At 39.4% G+C, this 22,020-nt stretch overlaps 1 protein-coding gene across 1 annotated transcript in view; it reads right to left on the reverse strand.

Moving 5' to 3' along the window:
* Positions 1–22,020, reverse strand: part of HPSE2 (heparanase 2 (inactive)) — a 678,034-nt gene that overhangs the window by 204,770 nt on the left and 451,244 nt on the right. The window contains exon 5 of the mRNA XM_036886477.2: positions 3,085–3,256. Coding sequence (XP_036742372.1) covers positions 3,085–3,256 — 172 coding nt within the window. The remainder of the gene's footprint in view (positions 1–3,084; positions 3,257–22,020) is intronic.

Here is a 22,020-nt window from a genome sequence, read left to right on the forward strand (position 1 = left end):
TTGGAAGACACCTACTGTTATCCTAGGTTCTGAGATTACAGAATAAATAAAACAAACCAAGTCTTTATCCTAGCCCACAGTCTATTAGGGAAGGCAGATATGTAAATAAATGCATTATTGTCAATTTGATAAGTGCTATAACAGAAAACACTTTAACGTGCCATTCAAGGACAGAAGAGGTGATAAGAAAGCCTGCCTAAAGATGTCAGACCAGATCTGTTGAAAAGAGGAAAAGTGAGGGGAGTGGGTGGTATCCCAAAGAAAATGACACACACTAGAAAGGTGCAAAGGTAAAAATGTGTATGGCATCTTCCAAAATTCACACAAACTTTGATGTAGCTAAGGGGCAGCTTGTACAAGGGGGTATAGCTGTTTACTAGTTGCAAGGTGAGGGATGCACTGGACCCTAACAAACAAGGATGCATGTGAAAGGGCTTGGATTTCAAGCAAGAGTGAGTGACTGGACTACATACTGTATTTTTTGAAAACTACTCAGAAATGTATATGAAGAAATGATTAGAGTCTGAGACTAAATACGGAGAAGTCATTTAGTGGGGAAAATGATAAGGTTTAAAATAAAGATGAAAAGAAGATAAGATATGAGTGATAGTCACTAGTCAGAAATAACAGAACATAATGACTAGTGGAGAGCATGAACAAAGGGGAGGAATTCAGCTAAAACGGCCTCCTGGTCTGCACCTCATGCAACATGGTCATTGCATCACTGACCAAACCTGGGATGGGGGAAAGGACACAGCATAATGGTTTGGAAAATTTTCAGTTCTTTTCGTAGTTAAAGGAATTCAAATTTAAACAACCATGAGGCATGATCTTGCATTACTTAAAATAGAGTAAATGAATAAAAATGATAATACTCATGCTAGGGAGTTTGGAGGGGAAAGATACACAATACTTTGTTGCCCTGCAACCTGGAGAAATTGTTCTGAAAGGAAATTTGGCAACAAATATAAAAGCCATAAAAACTATCATAAACTTTGACCCAGAAACCCAACGTTTTGGAATATAGCCCAAGGATGTAATTCAAAAGAAATAAAACAAGCTATTTGTATAAAGATGTTTATAGCTGTGCTATATTTTACAGACAAAACGTGGAAACAGTCCAAATGCCCCAAAGTGAGAGAACATTTAGGCAGACTTCAGTACATTAATGTAATGGAATATTTTATTGCTATTAAGAGCGACAAATATGAGAACTATGTATAAATAATGAAAGAGCAATATAAAGCAATGAATAAAAAATACAGAACTTAAAATGATGTACGTACAATAATCACAACTATGTAAAATTATATCTGTATAACCAGGAGGGTTGCAAAAGACTATGGAGCTGGTAATATAGAGTGCTGACATTTTTGTTATTGTTGGTTGAGTTGCTGGGAATGTTTATGTGTTTCAAGTTATATTTCACTGTATATTTAGTACATATACATTAAGAAAGATAAATCTCCATTTTTTTTTTTTCTGGGACTTAAAAGGAAAAACTGTGCTCATCAGTACCTTCCCTAGCACTAAGTTATTTTCTCTACTCTCTTGAGTCCTAATTGTTTTTGGATGTATGAGGAAGTGGACTCCATGACCTCCTAATTCAGTCAGATACCAACCCTTTTGGTCATTAAACAGCATCATGTACCTCTCCTTGGTATTATCTTAGTTTTAAGATCCGTTGATTAATGTTTATGTCTCCCCTACCATATTATATACACTACGAGGGCAGAGCAAGTATCTGTGTTTATTATTACATTCACAGTTCGTAACATAGTACCTGGAACATTTGCAGAATGAATGAATGAATGATTGATTGAATCAGGGTCATGCTACTAAGAGGATATTGTCAGTCCCATGAGAATACATAATCAAATCATTAAAGAGAAAGGATAATCCGAAAGAGTACTTATGTGGACTTAAATCATAGAGTTACTTGCTTTGCTGGATTATGTATTATGAATACAAACGGAAGCCCGGAACTACATTTGCATAAATCCATCTGTTTCCCAAACCTTCAGTCATGTCTGCTGTGTTCATTAGCTTTGATCTAATCTAAGCCACCACAACATGGAGGAGAGAGCCATAGGGGCCAAGGAGCCACAGGGGCCACTGGAGGGGGCTGGCCAAACGTTTCTCTCTCCTTAGATACCTCTGTTCATACTCGTGTAGCATTTGCTAACCTCACTTGGGCTGTGCACTTCTCTGGAAAAGGCCTTACTCAGCTTTGAATTTGCAGGAATAACCATACCATCCCAGAGTATGACCAGACGCCACATAAAACCTGTGCCTTGGTGCATACTCTGTGTTTCAGAAAAACTCTAGACTGTCCCAACTTCATTGTTCCCACCCTTCCTGCTCCAGTTACAGCTCCACTTTGGGTCTTGGACTCAACATACATTTCAGCCTTTCTCATTCCATTTCCTCAGATATTCCCACTGACCCTGAATAAAAAGACCCAGCCTGCACAGATGTCCCACTTACACAATCTGGGCCTGCAGCAGGACTGGGGTGGAGAGCATTCAACGTAGTAAGCGTCCATAACCAATGCTTAAAATTAAATAAGTCACTTTATAGCAATTTCCAGAATACCCACTACTAATTCTATTTGTTAAGTTGTGCTTTCATCTGCAAGTATTTGTAGTGTTTCTCAACTTGTTAACCCAGCTCCACTGACCAGGATTTTACTTTCTGTAAGAGGTCACAAGAATAGGGCAGATAATATTTTGCTTTTCAAAAAATATAAAAATGATGTTATGAAATGCTATAATATTACATGTGCTACTTGAAACATTGTATCCTTTCCAACCTGCCCTGGAGATTGTGATATTCCTCCCATCTCACCACCTTCTGCTGACTGTGTAAGGCCTGGAGAGATGAGTTCTTCCACTGTTTGATACAGATTTAAAGCAGGGAATCCTGGTTTGAAGTGGGGAATCCCTGACTTAGAGTGGGGAAAGTGACTACGGAAAAAGTCTCTGCATCCTTCTTACGACCGGAAATAACCAGGAAAAGTACAAATACATTAACTCATTAGATTTAATGAACAATGTTGAACAACTGCTAAATAATTGGACCTACCCATCAAGGAGAGCGATGACGTTTTTCCTGGGCCGCCCAATATTAGGCCCATACAAGCTGGCTCTGGAGTAAATCCGGATGGGCTGCAATAGACTCTTCAGCTGGATGTAATCCTTTCCCAACTGGCTGCCGTTTACTGCCCGGCCATGCATGGTCCGATAGTTATTTGGCTCTAGATTTAAAACAGAAGCACAAATCAGAGTTGAGAAGGGTGAGGCTCTGCAACTCCTTTCCTGTCCACAGATCTCTCTGCCTTTTTCTTAACAATGTGAATAAAAAAGCCAAAAAGAGGATATAAGCTAGCTTAACTTGAGGAACCAACAAAAAAGGTCAAGTGCCATCTTACCATTGTTTTCATTTTCAAACTCATCTTCACAAAAGATGGCAGGATCCACAACAAAGAGACCATACTGATTTTCAGGTGATACTTTATAATGAATGGTTCACTGGGTTGAAGAGGTTCCCCCCCAAATTCATATCCATTTGGAATTTCAGGATGTAACCTTATTTGGAAATAGGATCTTTGAAGACATAGTTAAGATAAGGTGATGTGAGATTACATTGTACCCTAAACCCAATGACTGGTATCTTTATAAAAGAAAGGAATGGGAGATTCGGACACACAGACACACTGGGAAGAAAGCCGAGTGTTCATGGGTACAGGGACTGGTAGGATGTTGCTCTGCCAAGGGTTGTTAGCAGCTACCAGAAGCTAAGACAGAGGCATGGAATAGATTCCCCCTCAGAGCCCCAGAAGCAGTCAACCCTGGCAAAGTTTTGATTCTGGACTTCTGGTCTCCTGAACTATGAGAGAATAAATTTCTGTCATTTTATACCATTGAGCTTATGGCAATTTGTTATGACAGGTCTAGGAAACTAAAACAAGTGGCAAGAAATGAAAACTTCATAAGGATGGTCATTGTACCAAAAAGTCAGAAAAACCTTAATGTTCAATACAAAGTGGCTGAGTGAAATAATTTAGAGCAAAATACCCTCTCCCAGTTTCTGTTAAGTTGGTAGTTCTAAAAGGGCAAGGGAAGTCCTAAAACCCAGCAGCTCCACTGCTGGGGGCGCTAACTTGATTTGCAATGAAGCACGTGCCCCAGGGAGGCTAACATCTCCACCTTGAGGTCTGGTACTGGTAAGGACCAGAAATAGACCAGGACACTTGCAAGAAATTTAACAGGGAGATCTGGGGGGAAAAACAACCACAGTGGGCCTTGATAAGCTCACACATACCCTGTAGTCTGGAAAGCTGTGTATGCTAAGGAGAGACTGGAGAGGGCATTAGCTATCCATGCATTCCCAGATGAATGTGAAACCCAGCACACTCATAAAGGAGACATGAGGAGACATGTCAGAAAGTAAAAGCCAGTCAGACTTGTACACTACTTACATTTTGAATGTGTTCCCCAACCCACACACAGACCCACTGGCAAAATTGGCTCAAGGTAAGCACAACCTCTGATCAATCACTCTCTCAGCATTAAGCTATGCTGACTCAGAGGTAACCCTTAGGAAGCTGGCCTTAAAAACAAAAAATGATTAAAAATAAAACACTTAAGCGATATCAGCAGCTACATGATGCAAGGGAGACAGACTCTGTAGAATTAGCCTAGGTAGGTCACTAATGAAACAAACAAACAAACAAGAAACAACAAGAACAACCTGGAATGGAGGATTCAGAATCCACGGTTGCTCCAACACATTATCTAAAACTCACAATTTTCAACAAAAGAGAAAAATCATAATGTGCAAAGAAATAGGAAAGTATGACCCCAAAACAAGAAATAAAAGCAGTCAATAGAAACCTTCTCTGATGGGGCCCAAATGTTAGACTTAGTGGATGAAGCTTTCAAAACCGCTATTATAAATATGTTCAAAGAACTAAAGGGATCAATAAAAAATTAAAGGAAGGTGTGACTTTATTGACTAGTCAAATATAAATACAGAGATGGAAATTATAAAAAATGATCAAATGGAAATCTTGGAATTGGAATGACTCCTCACATATAGAGGAACACTATGGAATTAACAGCTGAATTTTTACCAGATAATAGAGGCCAGAAGACAGTAGGATGACATATTCAAAATGCTGACAGAAAAAAGAATGCCAGCCAAGAATTCTATATGAAGCAATCTGTCCCTCAAAGCTGAAAGCAACATTTAGATCTTTCCAGAAAAACAAAGGTCAGAATTCACTGTGAGAAAAAGTCTGCCTCACAGGAAATAAGAATGGAAGCCTTTCAGGCTGAAAGGAAATGACACCACATGGTGACTCAAAACCACACAAAAAATAGAGAACACCAGTAAATGTAATTACATAGGTAAATATAAAAGACAGTTGAAAGTATTCATCACTCTTCTCAACTAATTTAAGTGACAGTTGCACAAAACAGAAACTATCAAACTGTATTTTGGGCTTATAACATATAAAGATGTAATACTTGGAATAACAATGGCACAAAGGAGGGGAAAATAGAGCTCTAATGTAGCAAAGTTTATATTTAACTGGAATTGTTAGTACTATGCTAAGTAGATTAAAATGACTTAAGATGTATTAAGATAAGAAACTACTAAGAAAATAACTAAAGCAAAACAAAACAGTTAGTTAAAATGGTACATTAGACAATATCTCTTGCACAAAAAGGTTAAAGGAAAAACAGGAACAAAAAAAATGAAATAAATGGAAAACAGCAAGATAGCAGACTTAAATTCAACTATATCAATAGTTACATTAAATGTAAATGGATTAAACACTGATTAAAAGCAGAAACCATTAGGCTGAATAAATATATAGGCTCCAACTGAAGAGGTGCACTTTGAAGTCAAAGACACAAATAGATTGAAAATAAAAGGATGAAAGAAGATACACCATACAAACGGTAACCATAGGACAGTAGGAGTGACTATACTAGTATCAGACAAAATAGACTTAAAGATAAAAAATTTACTAGAGATAATCAGTATGGGACATTTTGTAATAATAAAAATGTCCGAGGGGGGGCGGAAGATGGCGGCGTGAGTAGAGCAGCGGAAATCTCCTCCCAAAACAACATATATCTATGAAAATATAACAAAGACAACCCTTCCTAGAATAAAGACCAGAGGACACAGGACAATATCCAGACCACATCCACACCTGAGAGAACCCAGCGCCTCGCGAAGGGGGTAAGATACAAGCCCCGGCCCCGCGGGAGCCGAGCGCCCCTCCCCCCAGCTCCCGGCGGGAGAAGAGCAGGCAGAGCGGGAGGGAGACGGAGCCCGGGGCTGCCGAACACCCAGCCCCAGCCATCCGGGCCAGAGTGCAGGGCCCTCGATACTGGGAAAACAGGGCAGCAAGAACAGTGAGCAGGCACTGGAGGCTGGGCGACAGAGGACATAAGAAAAGCGCGCGACCATTTTTTTTTTTGCTTTTTTGCTGCTTTGTTTTGGCGAGCGCTTTTTGGAAGTCTTAAAGGGATAGGGACCCCAATATTAGGGAAACAGGGCAGAAAGACCGGTGAGTAGAGGCCTGAGGCTGGCACCGGAGAATAAAGAAAAACGAACGACCACCTTTTTTTTTTAATTAAAATTTTTTTTTTTTTTTTTTAATTAAAAAAAAAAATTTTTTTTTCTTGTTTTTTTTTGTGGTCGTTGTTTTGTTTTGGCGGGTGCTTTTTGGAAGTCTTAAAGGGGCAGGGCGGGCCACTTAATCCAGAGGTAGGGAATCCGGGATCTCTGGGCACCCTAACCCCTGGGCTGCAGGGAGCAGGGAGGCCCCTTACGGAGATAAATAGCCTCCCAGCAGCCCCTGCTCCAACGCGACTCCACCATTTTGGAGTAGCTGCCCGAGCCAGGCCACGCCCACAGCAACAGCGGAGATTAACTCCATAGCAGCCGGGCAGGAAGCAGAAACCCTGTCTGCGCGCAGCTGCGCAGCACAAGCCACTAGAGGCCACTGTTCTCCCAGGAGAGGAGGGCCACAAACCAACAAGAAGGGAAGTCCTTCCAGCCGTCACTCGTCCCAGTTCTGCAGACTATTCCTATCACCATGAAAAGGCAAAGCTACAGGCAGACAAAGATCACAGAGACAACACCAGAGAAGGAGACAGACCTAACCAGTCTTCCTGACAAAGAATTCAAAATAAGAATCATAAACATGCTGACAGAGATGCAGAGAAATACGCAAGAAAAATGGGATGAAGTCCGGAAAGAGATCACAGATGCCAGAAAGGAGATCGCAGAAATGAAACAAACTCTGGAAGGGTTTATAAGCAGAATGGATAGAATGCAAGAGGCCATTGATGGAATTGAAATCAGAGAACAGGAACGCATGGAAGCTGACATAGAGAGAGACAAAAGGATCTCCAGGAATGAAACAATATTAAGAGAACTGTGTGACCAATCTAAAAGGAGCAATATCCGTATTATAGGGGTCCCAGAAGAAGAAGAGAGAGGCAAAGAGATGGAAAGTATCTTAGAAGAAATAATTGCTGAAAACTTCCCCACACTGGGGGAGGAAGTAATCAAACAGACCACGGAAATACACAGAACCCCCAACAGAAAGGATCCAAGAAGGGCAACACCAAGACATATAATAATTAAAATGGCAAAGATCAAGGACAAGGAAAGAGTGTTAAAGGCAGCTAGAGAGATAAAGGTCACCTATAAAGGGAAACCCATCAGGCTAACGTCAGATTTCTCAACAGAAACCCTACAGGCCAGAAGAGAATGGCATGATATATTTAATACAATGAAACAGAAGGGCCTTGAACCAAGGATACTGTATCCAGCACGACTATCATTCAAATATGACGGTGGGATTAAACAATTCCCAGACAAACAAAAGCTGAGGGAATTTGCTTTCCACAAACCACCTCTACAGAACATCTTACAGGGACTGCTCTAGATGGGAGCACTCCTAGAAAGAGCACAGCACAAAACACCCAACATATGAAGAATCGAGGAGGAGGAACAAGAAGGGAGAGAAGAAAAGAATCTCCAGACAGTGTATATAACAGCTCAATAAGCGAGCTAAGTTAGGCAGTAAGATACTAAAGAGGCTAACCTTGAACCTTTGGTAACCACGAATTTAAAGCCTGCAATGGCAATAAGTACATATCTTTCAATAGTCACCCTAAATGTTAATGGGTTGAATGCACCAATCAAAAGACACAGAGTAACAGAATGGATAAAAAAGCAAGACCCATCTATATGCTGCTTACAAGAAACTCACCTCAAACCCAAAGACATGTACAGACTAAAAGTCAAGGGATGGAAAAACATATTTCAAGCAAACAACAGTGAGAAGAAAGCAGGGGTTGCAGTACTAATATCAGACAAAATAGACTTCAAAACAAAGAAAGTAACAAGAGATAAAGAAGGACACTACATAATGATAAAGGGCTCAGTCAAACAAGAGGATATAACCATTCTAAATATATATGCACCCAACACAGGAGCACCAGCATATGTGAAACAAATACTAACAGAACTAAAGGGGGATATAGACTGCAATGCATTCATTCTAGGAGACTTCAACACACCACTCACCCGAAAGGATAGATCCACTGGGCAGAAAATAAGTAAGGACACGGAAGCACTGAACAACACAGTAGAGCAGATGGACCTAATAGACATCTATAGAACTCTACATCCAAAAGCAGCGGGATATACATTCTTCTCAAGTGCACATGGAACATTCTCCAGAATAGACCACATACTAGGACACAAAAAGAGCCTCAGAAAATTCCAAAAGATTGAAATCCTACCAACCAACTTTTCAGACCACAAAGGCATAAAACTAGAAATAAACTGTACAAAGAAAGCAAAGAGGCTCACAAACACATGGAGGCTTAACAACACGCTCCTAAATAATCAATGGATCAATGACCAAATCAAAATGGAGATCCAGCAATATATGGAAACAAATGACAACAACAACACTAAGCCCCAACTTCTGTGGGACACAGCAAAAGCAGTCTTAAGAGGAAAGTATATAGCAATCCAAGCATATTTAAAAAAGGAAGAGCAATCCCAAATGAATGGTCTAATGTCACAATTATCGAAATTGGAAAAAGAAGAACAGATGAGGCCTAAGGTCAGCAGAAGGAGGGACATAATAAAGATCAGAGAAGAAATAAATAAAATTGAGAAGAATAAAACAATAGCAAAAATCAATGAAACCAAGAGCTGGTTCTTCAAGAAAATAAACAAAATAGATAAGCTTCTAGCCAGACTTATTAAGAAGAAAAGAGAGTCAACACAAATCAACAGTATCAGAAACGAGAAAGGAAAAATCACGACGGACCCCACGGAAATGCAAAGAATTATTGGAGAATACTATGAAAACCTATATGCTAACAAGCTGGGAAACCTAGGAGAAATGGACAACTTCCTAGAAAAATATAACCTTCCAAGATTGACCCAGGAAGAAACAGAAAATCTAAACAGACCAATTACCAGCAACGAAATTGAAGAGGTAATCAAAAAACTACCAAAGAACAAAACCCCCGGGCCAGATGGATTTACCTCGGAATTTTATCAGACATACAGGGAAGACATAATACCCATTCTCCTTAAAGTTTTCCAAAAAATAGAGGAGGAGGGGATACTCCCAAACTCATTCTATGAAGCTAACATCACCCTAATACCAAAACCAGGCAAAGACCCCACCAAAAAAGAAAACTACAGACCAATATCCCTGATGAACGTAGATGCAAAAATACTCAACAAAATATTAGCAAACCGAATTCAAAAATACATCAAAAGGATCATACACCATGACCAAGTGGGATTCATCCCAGGGATGCAAGGATGGTACAACATTCGAAAGTCCATCAACATCATCCACCACATCAACAAAAAGAAAGACAAAAACCACATGATCATCTCCATAGATGCGGAAAAAGCATTTGACAAAGTTCAACATCCATTCATGTTAAAAACTCTCAGCAAAATGGGAATAGAGGGCAAGTACCTCAACATAATAAAGGCCATCTATGATAAACCCACAGCCAACATTATATTGAACAGCGAGAAGCTGAAAGCATTTCCTCTGAGATCGGGAACTAGACAGGGATGCCCACTCTCTCCACTGTTATTTAACATAGTACTGGAGGTCCTAGCCACGGCAATCAGACAAAATAAAGAAATACAAGGAATCCAGATTGGTAAAGAAGAAGTTAAACTGTCACTATTTGCAGATGACATGATACTGTACATAAAAAACCCTAAAGACTCCACCCCAAAACTACTAGAACTGATATCGGAATACAGCAAAGTTGCAGGATACAAAATCAACACACAGAAATCTGTGGCTTTCCTATATACTAACAATGAACCAACAGAGAGAGAAATCAGGAAAACAACTCCATTCACAATTGCATCAAAAAAAATAAAATACCTAGGAATAAACCTAACCAAAGAAGTGAAAGACTTATACTCTGAAAACTACAAGTCACTCTTAAGAGAAATTAAAGGGGACACTAACAGATGGAAACTCATCCCATGCTCGTGGCTAGGAAGAATTAATATCGTTAAAATGGCCATCCTGCCCAAAGCAATATACAGATTTGATGCAATCCCTATGAAACTACCAGCAACATTCTTCAATGAACTGGAACAAATAATTCAAAAATTCATATGGAAACACCAAAGACCCCGAATAGCCAAAGCAATCCTGAGAAAGAAGAATAAAGTAGGGGGGATCTCACTCCCCAACTTCAAGCTCTACTATAAAGCCATAGTAATCAAGACAATTTGGTACTGGCACAAGAGCAGAGCCACAGACCAATGGAACAGACTAGAGAATCCAGACATTAACCCAGACATATATGGTCAATTAATATTTGATAAAGGAGCCATGGACATACAATGGCGAAATGACAGTCTCTTCAACAGGTGGTGCTGGCAAAACTGGACAGCTACATGTAGGAGAATGAAACTGGACCATTGTCTAACCCCATATACAAAAGTAAACTCAAAATGGATCAAAGACCTGAATGTAAGCCATGAAACCATTAAACTCCTGGAAGAAAACATAGGCGAAAACCTCTTAGACATAAACATGAGTGACCTCTTCTTGAACATATCTCCCCGGGCAAGGAAAACAACAGCAAAAATGAGTAAGTGGGACTATATTAAGCTGAAAAGCTTCTGTACAGCAAAAGACACCATCAATAGAACAAGAAGGATCCCTACAGTATGGGAGAATATATTTGAAAATGACACATCCGATAAAGGCTTGACGTCCAGAATATATAAGGAGCTCTCACGCCTCAACAAACAAAAAACAAATAACCCAATTAAAAAATGGGCAGAGGAACTGAACAGACAGTTCTCCAAAAAAGAAATACAGATGGCCAACAGACACATGAAAAGATGCTCCACATCGCTAATTATCAGAGAAATGCAAATTAAAACTACAATGAGGTATCACCTCACACCAGTAAGGATAGCTGCCATCCAAAAGACAAACAACAACAAATGTTGGCGAGGCTGTGGAGAAAGGGGAACCCTCCTACACTGCTGGTGGGAATGTAAGTTAGTTCAACCATTGTGGAAAGCAGTATGGAGGTACATCAAAATGCTCAAAACAGACTTACCATTTGACCCAGGAATTGCACTCCTAGGAATTTACCCTAAGAATGCAGCAATCAAGTTTGAGAAAGACAGATGCACCCCTATGTTTATTGCAGCACTATTTACAATAGCCAAGAATTGGAAGCAACCTAAATGTCCATCAGTAGATGAATGGATAAAGAAGATGTGGTACATATACACAATGGAATACTACTCAGCTATAAGAAAAGGGCAAATCCAATCATTTGCAGCAACATGGATGGAGCTGGAGGGTATTATGCTCAGTGAAACAAGCCAAGCGGAGAAAGAGAAATACCAAATGATTTCACTTATCTGTGGAATATAAGAACAAAGGAAAAACTGAAGGAACAAAACAGCAGCAGAATCACAGAACTCAAGAATGGACTAACAGGTACCAAAGGGAAAGGGACTGGGGAGGATGGGTGGGTAGGGAGGGATAAGGGGGGGAGAAGTAGGGGGGTATTAAGATTAACATGCATGGGGGGGTAGGAGAAAAGGGAGGGCTGTACAACACAGAGAAGGCAAGTAGTGATTCTACAACATTTTGCTATGCTGATGGACAGTGACTGTAAAGGGGTTTATAGGGGAGACCTGGTATAGGGGAGAGCCTAGTAAACATAATATTCGTCATGTAAGTGTAGATTAGTGATAGAAAAAAAAAAAAAAAAAGGGCAGTTCCTGTGTGGTAACCTCCAACGAGTTCTACACAAGGGTATAAAGGGCATATAAAAGTGTAGGCAAAGGGTCTGTTTGTGTTTATACAGAGGATCAAAGCCTAATTGGGCTACCCCGAAAATGAACTAAGATACGATATGAAAAAGAACTTCCAACATCTGCACCCTCTGGAAGACTCATGCCAGAAGATGATCATCAAAAAACCCCAACAAAGATCCACGCACTGCTACAGCTGTAGATGCACTCATCCCACCAGTTCCTGGACCTGCCATGGGAATGAGGAAGGAGATATCTAAGCTGGCCTGTGCATACAGTAAAACAACAAAATTGGACTGGATCTATACTGTTGGAACTCAACCAAGAATTTGGAGAAGTGCAAATTGTAGCGCTCCAAAGTCTTACAACTACAAACTATTTATTGTTAAAAGAACATATGGCATGTGAACAGTCCCCAGGAATGGGTTGTTTTAATTTGTCTGATTTCTCTCAGACTGTTCAAGTTCATTTGGACAATATCCACCATATCATAGATAAGTTTTCACAAATGCCTAAAGTGCCTAACTGGTTTTCTTGGTTTCACTGCAGAGGGCTGGTAATTACAGATATGCTTTGGTTATGTAACTATACTCCTATTATGTTAATGTGTGTGTGCAATTTAAGTAGTAGCTTAAAACCTATACATGCTGAAGTTATTCTACAAGAAGATATATCAAAGAAATAATCAATCTTCCCATGTTTTCTTCCGCCTGCTACTTCTATAGCTTTTCTTCTTCCTTCCTAATTACAACCCTTAAATAGAATTTGTGCCTCATATCAAATTTACCGAGTATCATAATTCTTCCAAGTGGTAAAGATACCTCAAGACAAATGCTGGGCATAGAAGCCACAGGGCATAAATATGCAAAGAAGTAAAAAGCTAACTTTTTCAAACAATAAGGCTTCTCTCTCACTTACCAACTTCACATTTCCCTGTATGGCCCCGGAAGATGACTGGTTAGCCAGAGATGGGTAAGATTCCTCAAGGGAGGAACAACCTAAGACAGGCACAGTCGCAGGGGGGCCATCAGGTGAGAAATTGGGGATCAACAGAGGTGAGGCTTAGAACCTCACCCCCCCGTTCTGAGAGAAATCTTCTGCATACGTGGATGTTTTATTGCCCTGGTCTAGCTGGGATTAACACATAGTCTACAGGCACACACCTGATCATCTACATGTGCTCTCATACAACACTAAACTATGTTTTCTACCTTTATCTTGTATCTACCTACCACTTCAGCATTTTATTAAAAATAATAATAATAAAGAGAGAAATGTGGTATCCACATATAAATCAAGTATAAAAACCAAATCAGTATTCATATTTGAACTGACTGTTTATAGTTCATAATGCATGAGCAAAACCGAAAGTTTCTGTGATGACTGCCCTTGTACTGTTCACTATGTAACTTATTCATTATGTAAGAATTTGTTCTACATGTAAAAACTTGTTTGTTATGCCTCAGAAGATTGGAGACTGACAAAAATTAGGCTTGGGGTGGAATAATGAATGTGCATTGAGCATTGACTCCCCTATACAGAATTTTATTGTCGTTAACAACCATTTGATCAATAAATATGAGAGATGCCCTCACAAAAAAAAAAAAAAAAAAAAAAAGGACAGACTTCCAATGGTAAAATAAATTAGTAACCGGGATGTAATGTATAGCATAAGGAATATAGTCAAGATATTGTAACAGCCTGGTAGGGTGATAGCTGGAACCTAGAATTATGTATATAAATGTTCTACCACTGTGTTGTACACTTGAAACTCATGTAATGTAATACTGTGTGTCAACTACCCTTCAATAAAAAATAATTATTATAAAAAAAATGAAAAAAAAATAAATAAATAAATAAAAATGGGTAGAGGACCTGAATAGACAGTTTCCCTAAGACGACATGCAGATAGCCAACAGACACGTGAAAGGTGCTCACCATCACAAATCATCATGGAAACGCAAATCAAAACCAGTATGAAATATCACCTCACACTAGTCAGATGGCCAGTATCGACACAACAAGAAATAACAAAAAAAAAAAAAAAATGTCCATGTACAAGAAAAACGTAACAATTACAAACGTATACATGCCAACAACAGAACACCAAAATTCATGTAACAAAATTGACAAACTTGGAAAGGAAAATAGAAAATTCAACAATAGAAAGAGACTTCAATACCAAATTCTCAATAACGGATAGGAAATCTAGACAGAAAATCAACAAAGATAACAGAAAATTTGAGTATCATCAAACTTGACCTGATTGAATCTACAGAGCACTCCATCCAATAATAGCAGGATACACATTCTTTTCTAGGACACACAGAATTCCCTTTAGGCTAGACCTATCTGCTAGACTATAATACAAATCTCACATATTTATTTATTTTTGTTAAATTTTTAAAAATTGAAGTATAGTTGATATGTAATCTTATATTGCCTTCAAGTATACAACACAGTGGTTCAACAGTGCTCACATTATTAAATCCTCACCCTAACTGGTGCAGTTGCTATCTGTTAGCATCAGAAGATGTTACAGATTTAATGGCTATATTCTCTATGTGTACTACCATCCCCATGACCAACTTATGATTGAGAATTTTTGTGTCCCTTTATCCCCCTTCCCAATGGAAAACATCAGTCACTTCTCAATGTCTATGCAAATCTCATAAATTTAAAAGGATTAAATCATATAATGTATATGTCCTGACCACAACAAAATTAAATTAGAGTTCAACAACAGAAATAAATTTGAAAAATCCATAAATGTTTGGAAATTAAATAATCCATAAGTCAAAAAAGAAATCACAAGGAGAATTAGAAAAAAATTTAATGGAATGAAAATGAAAATATGATATATAAAAACATCAGATAACACCAAAGGCACAATCTATGAAAGAAATAATAAACTGGAGTCGAGTAAAATTTAAAACTGCTCTATAAAAGACAATGTCAATAGAATGAGAAGATAAGCCACAGATTGGGAGAAAGTACTTGCAAAAGACACATCTGATAAAGGACTGTTATCCAAAACATACACAGAACTCTAAAAGCTTAACAAAAAGAAAACAAACAACCTTATTTAAAAATGGGCCAAACATCTTAACAGACACTTTACCAAAGAAGATAAGATGACAAGTAAGTATATGAAAAGATGGTCCACCTCATAGGTCATCAGAGAAATGCAAAATAAAACAACAATGAAATGCCACTATATACCTATTTGAAGGCCAAATTTTATAACACTGACAACACCAAATGCTAGGAAGGATGTGGAACAATGAATGGTCTCATTTGTCACTGGATAAGAATATAAAATGCTGAGGTCACCGGAAGAGTTTGGTGGTTTCTTACAAAACAACATACTCCTACCATATGATCTAGCAATTGTGCTCCTTATTATTAATCCAAAGGAGTTGAAAACTTATGTCCATGCTTTTGTCTGCAAATGGATTTCTAGCAGCTGTATTCATGATCACCAAAACTTGGAAACAATCAAGATGTCCTTCAGTAGGTGAATGGATAAACAAACAGTGGTAAATGCACACAATGGAATATTATTCAGCACTAGAAGGTAATGAGCTATCAGCCATGGCAAGACATGGAGGAACCTTAAATGCATGTTACTAAATGAAAGAAGCCAATCTTTAAAGACTACAAACTATAAGACTCCAACTGTCAGCATTCTGAAAAAGGCAAAACTGTACAGAGAGCAAAATGATCAGTAATTGGCAGGGGTTTGTGAAGAGGTGGAAGGGATAAACAGGTGGAGCACAGACAATTTTTAGGGAAGTGAACATATTCTGTATGATCCCATAATGATGGATACATGTCATTATACATTTGTCCAAACCCACAGTATGTGCATACCAAAAGTGAACCATAATGTAAACTATGAACTTTGGTTGATTACAGTGTATTAATGTAGATTCATCAGTTGTCACAAATATACTGCTCTGGTGGGGGATGTTGATAGTGGGGGAGGACATACATGTGTGGGGGCAGGGTATAAGGGAAATTTCTAACTTCCTCTCAATTTTGTGAACCTAAAAGTGCTCTAAAAGTAAGTCTTGGAGGTGGAGCCAAGATGGTGGCATGAGTACAGCAGCGGAAATCTCCTCCCAAAACCACATATATCTATGAAAATATAACAAAGACAACTCTTCCTAGAATAACGACCAGAGAACACAGGACAACATCCAGACCACATCCACACCTGAGAGAACCCAGTGCCTCATAAAGGGAGTAAGATACAATCCCCGGCCTGGCGGGACTAGAGCACCCCTCCCCCCAGCTCCCGGCGGGAGAAGAATAGGCAGAGCTGAAGGGAGACGGAGCCCAGGACTGCTGAATACCCAGCCACAGCCATCCGGACAAGACTGAAGACACAGTGCATGCGTGGGGCCCTGGATACTGGGGAAATAGGGCAGAAAGAACAGTGAGAGGGTACCGGAGGCCTGGTGCCAGAGGACATAAGAAAAGCAAGCGGACATTTTTTTTTTTTTCTGTTTCGTTTTGGCGAGCGCTTTTTGGAAGTCTTAAAGGGATAGGGACCCCAATACTAGGGAAATAGTGCAGCAAGACGGGTGAGCAGATGCCTGAGGCTGGTGAGGGAGAATAAAGATGAAAGAGCGGCCATTTTTATTTATTTATTTATTTATTTATTTATTTATTTTTAAAATTTTCTTTCTTTTTCTTTTTTTTTCTTTGTGGTCATTTTGTTTTGGCGGGTGCTTTTTGGAAGTCTTAAAGGGGCAGGGTGGGACACTTAATCCAGAGGTAGGGAATCCGGGGATCTCTGGGCACCCTAATCCCCTGGGCTGCAGGGAGCAGGGAGGCCCCTTACGGAGATAAATAGTATCCCGGCCGCTCCCCCTTGAACGCGACTCCACCACTTTGGAACAGCTGCCGAGCCAGGCCACGCCCACAGCAACACCGGAGAAAAACTCCATAGCAGCAGGGCAGGAAGCAGAAGCCCTGTCTGCGCGCAGCTACCCAGCACAAGCCACTAGAGGTCGCTGTTCTCCCAGGAGAGGAAGGCCACAAACCAACAAGAAGGGAAGTTCTTCCAGGCATCACTCGTCCCAGCTCTGCAAACTATTCCTATCACCATGAAAAGGCAAAGCTACAGGCAGACAAAGATCACAGAGACAACACCAGAGAAGGAGACAGACCTAACCAGTCTTCCTGACAAAGAATTCAAAATAAAAATCATAAACATGCTGACAGAGATGCAGAGAAATACACAAGAGATATGGGATGAAGTCCGGACGGAGATCACAGATGCCAGAAAGGAGATTACACAAATGAAACAAACTCTGGAAGGGTTTATAAGCAGAATGGATAGGATGCAAGAAGCCATTGATGGAATTGAAACCAGAGAACAGGAACGCATAGAAGCTGACATAGAGAGAGATAAAAGGATCTACAGGAATGAAACAATATTAAGAGAACTGTGTGACCAATCCAAAAGGAACAATATCCGTATTATAGGGATACCAGAAGAAGAAGAGAGAGGAAAAGGGATAGAAACTATCTTGGAAGAAATAATTGCTGAAAACTTCCCAAAACTGGGGGAGGTAATAATCGAGCAGACCACGGAAATACACAGAACCCCCAACAGAAAAGATCCAAGGAGGACAACACCAAGACACATAATAATTAAAATGACAAAGATCAAGGACAAGGAAAGAGTTTTAAAGGCAGCTAGAGAGAAAAAGGTCACCTATAAAGGAAAACCCATCAGGCTAACATCAGACTTCTCGACAGAAACCCTACAGGCCAGAAGAGAATGGCATGATATATTTAATGCAATGAAACAGAAGGGCCTTGAACCAAGGATACTGTATCGAGCACGACTATCATTCAAATATGATGGTGGGATTAAACAATTCCCAGACAAACAAAAGCTGAGGGAATTTGCTTCCCACAAACCACCTCAACAGGACGTCTTACAGGGACTGCTCTAGATGGGAGCACTCCTAGAAAGAGCACAGAATAAAACACCCAACATATGAAGAATGGAGGAGGAGGAATAAGAAGGGAGACAAGAAAAGAATCTCCAGACAGTGTATATAACAGCTCAATAAGCGAGCTAAGTTAGGCAGTAAGATACTAGAGAGGCTAACCTTGAACCTTTGGTAACCACGAATTTAAAGCCTGCAATGGCAATAAGTACATATCTTTCAATAGTCACCCTAAATGTTAATGGGCTGAATGCAGCAATCAAAAGACACAGAGAAATAGAATGGATAAAAAAGCAAGCCCATCTATATGCTACTTACAAGAAACTCACCTCAAACCCAAAGACATGTACAGACTAAAAGTCAAGGGATGGAAAAACATATTTCAGGCAAACAACAACGAGAAGAAAGCAGTGGCTGCAGTACTAATATCAGACAAAATAGACTTCAAAACAAAGAAAGTAACAAGAGATAAAGAAGGACACTACATAATGATAAAGGGCTCAGTCCAACAAGGGGATATAACCATTCTAAATATATATGCACCCAACACAGGAGTACCAGCATATGTGAAACAAATACTAACAGAACTAAAGGGGGAAATAGACTGCAATGCATTCATTCTAGGAGACTTCAACACACCACTCACCCCAATGGATAGATCCACCGGGCAGAAAATAAGTAAGGACACGGAAGCACTGAACAACACACTAGAGCAGATGGACCTAATAGACATCTACAGAACTCTACATCCAAAAGCAACAGGATACACATTCTTCTCAAGTGCACATGGAACATTCTCCAGAATAGACCACATACTAGGCCACAAAAAGAGCTTCAGTAAATTCCAAAAGATTGAAACCCTACCAACCAACTTTTCAGACCACAAAGGCATAAAACTAGAAATAAACTGTACAAAGAGAGCAAAGAGGCTCACAAACACATGGAGACTTAACAACACGCTCCTAAATAATCAATGGATCAATGACCAAATCAAAATGGAGATCCAGCAATATATGGAAACAAACGACAACAACAACACTAAGCTCCAACTTCTGTGGGACACAGCAAAAGCAGTCTTAAGAGTAAAGTATATAGCAATCCAAGCATATTTAAAAAAGGAAGAACAATCCCAAATGAATGGTCTAATGTCACAATTATCAAAATTGGAAAAAGAAGAACAAATGAGGCCTAAGGTCAGCAGAAGGAGGGACATAATTAAGATCAGAGAAGAAATAAATAAAATTGAGAATAAAACAATAGCAAAAATCAATGAAACCAAGAGCTGGTTCTTCGAGAAAATAAACAAAATAGATATAGCCAGACTTATTAAGAGGAAAAGAGTCAACACAAATCAACAGTATCAGAAACGAGAAAGGAAAAATCACGATGGACCCCACAGAAATACAAAGAATTATTAGAGAATACTATGAAAACCTATATGCTAACAAGCTGGGAAACCTAGGAGAAATGGACAACTTCCTAGAAAAATACAACCTTCCAAGACTGACCCAGAAAGAAACAGAAAATCTAAACAGACCAATAACCAGCAATGAAATTGAAGCGGTAATCAAAAAACTACCAAAGAACAAAACCCCCGGGCCAGATGGATTTACCTCGGAATTTTATCAGACATACAGGGAAGACATAGTACCCATTCTCCTTAAAGTTTTCCAAAAAATAGAGGAGGAGGGGATACTCCCAAACTCATTCTATGAAGCTAACATCACCCTAATACCAAAACCAGGCAAAGACACCACCAAAAAAGAAAACTACAGACCAATATCCCTGATGAACGTAGATGCAAAAATACTCAACAAAACATTAGCAAACCGAATTCAAAAATACATCAAAGGGATCATACACCATGACCAAGTGGGATTCATCCCAGGGATGCAAGGATGGTACAACATTCGAAAGTCCATCAACATCATCCACCACATCAACAAAAAGAAAGACAAAAACCACACGATCATCTCCATAGATGTTGAAAAATCATTTGACAAAGTTCAACATCCATTCATGATAAAAACTCTCAGCGAAATGGGAATAGAGGGCAAGTACCTCAACATAATAAAGGGCATCTATGATAAACCCACAGCCAACATTATATTGAACAGCGAGAAGCTGAAAGCATTTCCTCTGAGATTGGGAACTAGACAGGGATGCCCACTCTCCCCACTGTTATTTAACATATTACTGGAGGTCCTAGCCACAGCAATCAGACAAAACAAAGAAATACAAGGAATCCAAATTGGTAAAGAAGAAGTTAAACTGTCACTATTTCCAGATGACATGATAATGTACGTAAAAAACCCTAAAGACTTCACCCCAAAACTACTAGAATTGATATCGGAATACAGCAAAGTTGCAGGATACAAAATCAACACACAGAAATCTGCGGCTTTCCTATACACTAACAATGAACCAACAGAAAGAGAAACCAGGAAAACAACTCCATTCACAATTGCATCAAAAAAAAAAATACCTAGGAATAAACCTAACCAGAAGTGAAAGACTTATACTCTGAAAACTACAAGTCACTCTTAAGAGAAATTAAAGGGGACACTAACAGATGGAAACTCATCCCATGCTCGTGGCTAGGAAGAATTACTATTGTCAAAATGGCCATCCTGCCCAAAGCAATATACAGATTTGATGCAATCCCTATGAAACTACCAGCAACATTCTTCAATGAACTGGAACAAATAATTCAAAAATTCACATGGAAACACCAAAGACCCCGAATAGCCAAAGCAATCCTGAGAAAGAAGAATAAAGCAGGGGGGATCTCACTTCCCAACTTCAAGTTCTACTATAAAGCCATAGTAATCAAGACAATTTGGTCCTGGCACAAGAACAGAGCCACAGACCAATGGAACAGACTACAGAATCCAGACATTAACCCAGACACATATGATCAATTAATATTTGATAAAGGAGCCATGGACATACAATGGCGAAATGACAGTCTCTTCAACAGATGGTGCTGGCAAAACTGGACAGCTACATGTAGGAGAATGAAACTGGACCATTGTCTAACCCCATATACAAAAGTAAACTCAAAATGGATCAAAGACCTGAATGTAAGTCATGAAACCATTAAACTCTTGGAAGAAAACATAGGCGAAAACCTCTTAGACATAAACGTGAGTGACCTCTTCTTGAACATATCTCCCCAGGCAAGGAAAACAACAGCAAAAATGAACAAGTGGGACTATATTAAGCTGAAAAGCTTCTGTGCAGCAAAAGACACCATCAATAGAACAAAAAGGAACCCTACAGTATGGGAGAATATATTTGAAAATGACACATCCGATAAAGGCTTGACGTCCAGAATATATAAAGAGCTCACACGCCTCAACAAACAAAAAACAAATAACCCAATTAAAAAATGGGCCCAGGAACTGAACAGACAGTTCTCCAAAACAGAAATACAGATGGCCAACAGACACATGAAAAGGTGCTCCACATTGCTAATTATCAGAGAAATGCAAATTAAAACTACAATGAGGTATCACCTCACACCAGTAAGGATGGCTGCCATCCAAAAGACAAACAACAACAAATGTTGGCGAGGCTGTGGAGAAAGGGGAACCCTCCTACACTGCTGGTGGGAATGTAAGTTAGTTCAACCATTGTGGAAAGCAGTATGGAGGTACATCAAAATGCT

The sequence above is a fragment of the Manis pentadactyla genome, chromosome 8 (assembly GCF_030020395.1).
Source record: "Manis pentadactyla isolate mManPen7 chromosome 8, mManPen7.hap1, whole genome shotgun sequence".
NCBI lineage: Eukaryota > Metazoa > Chordata > Mammalia > Pholidota > Manidae > Manis > Manis pentadactyla.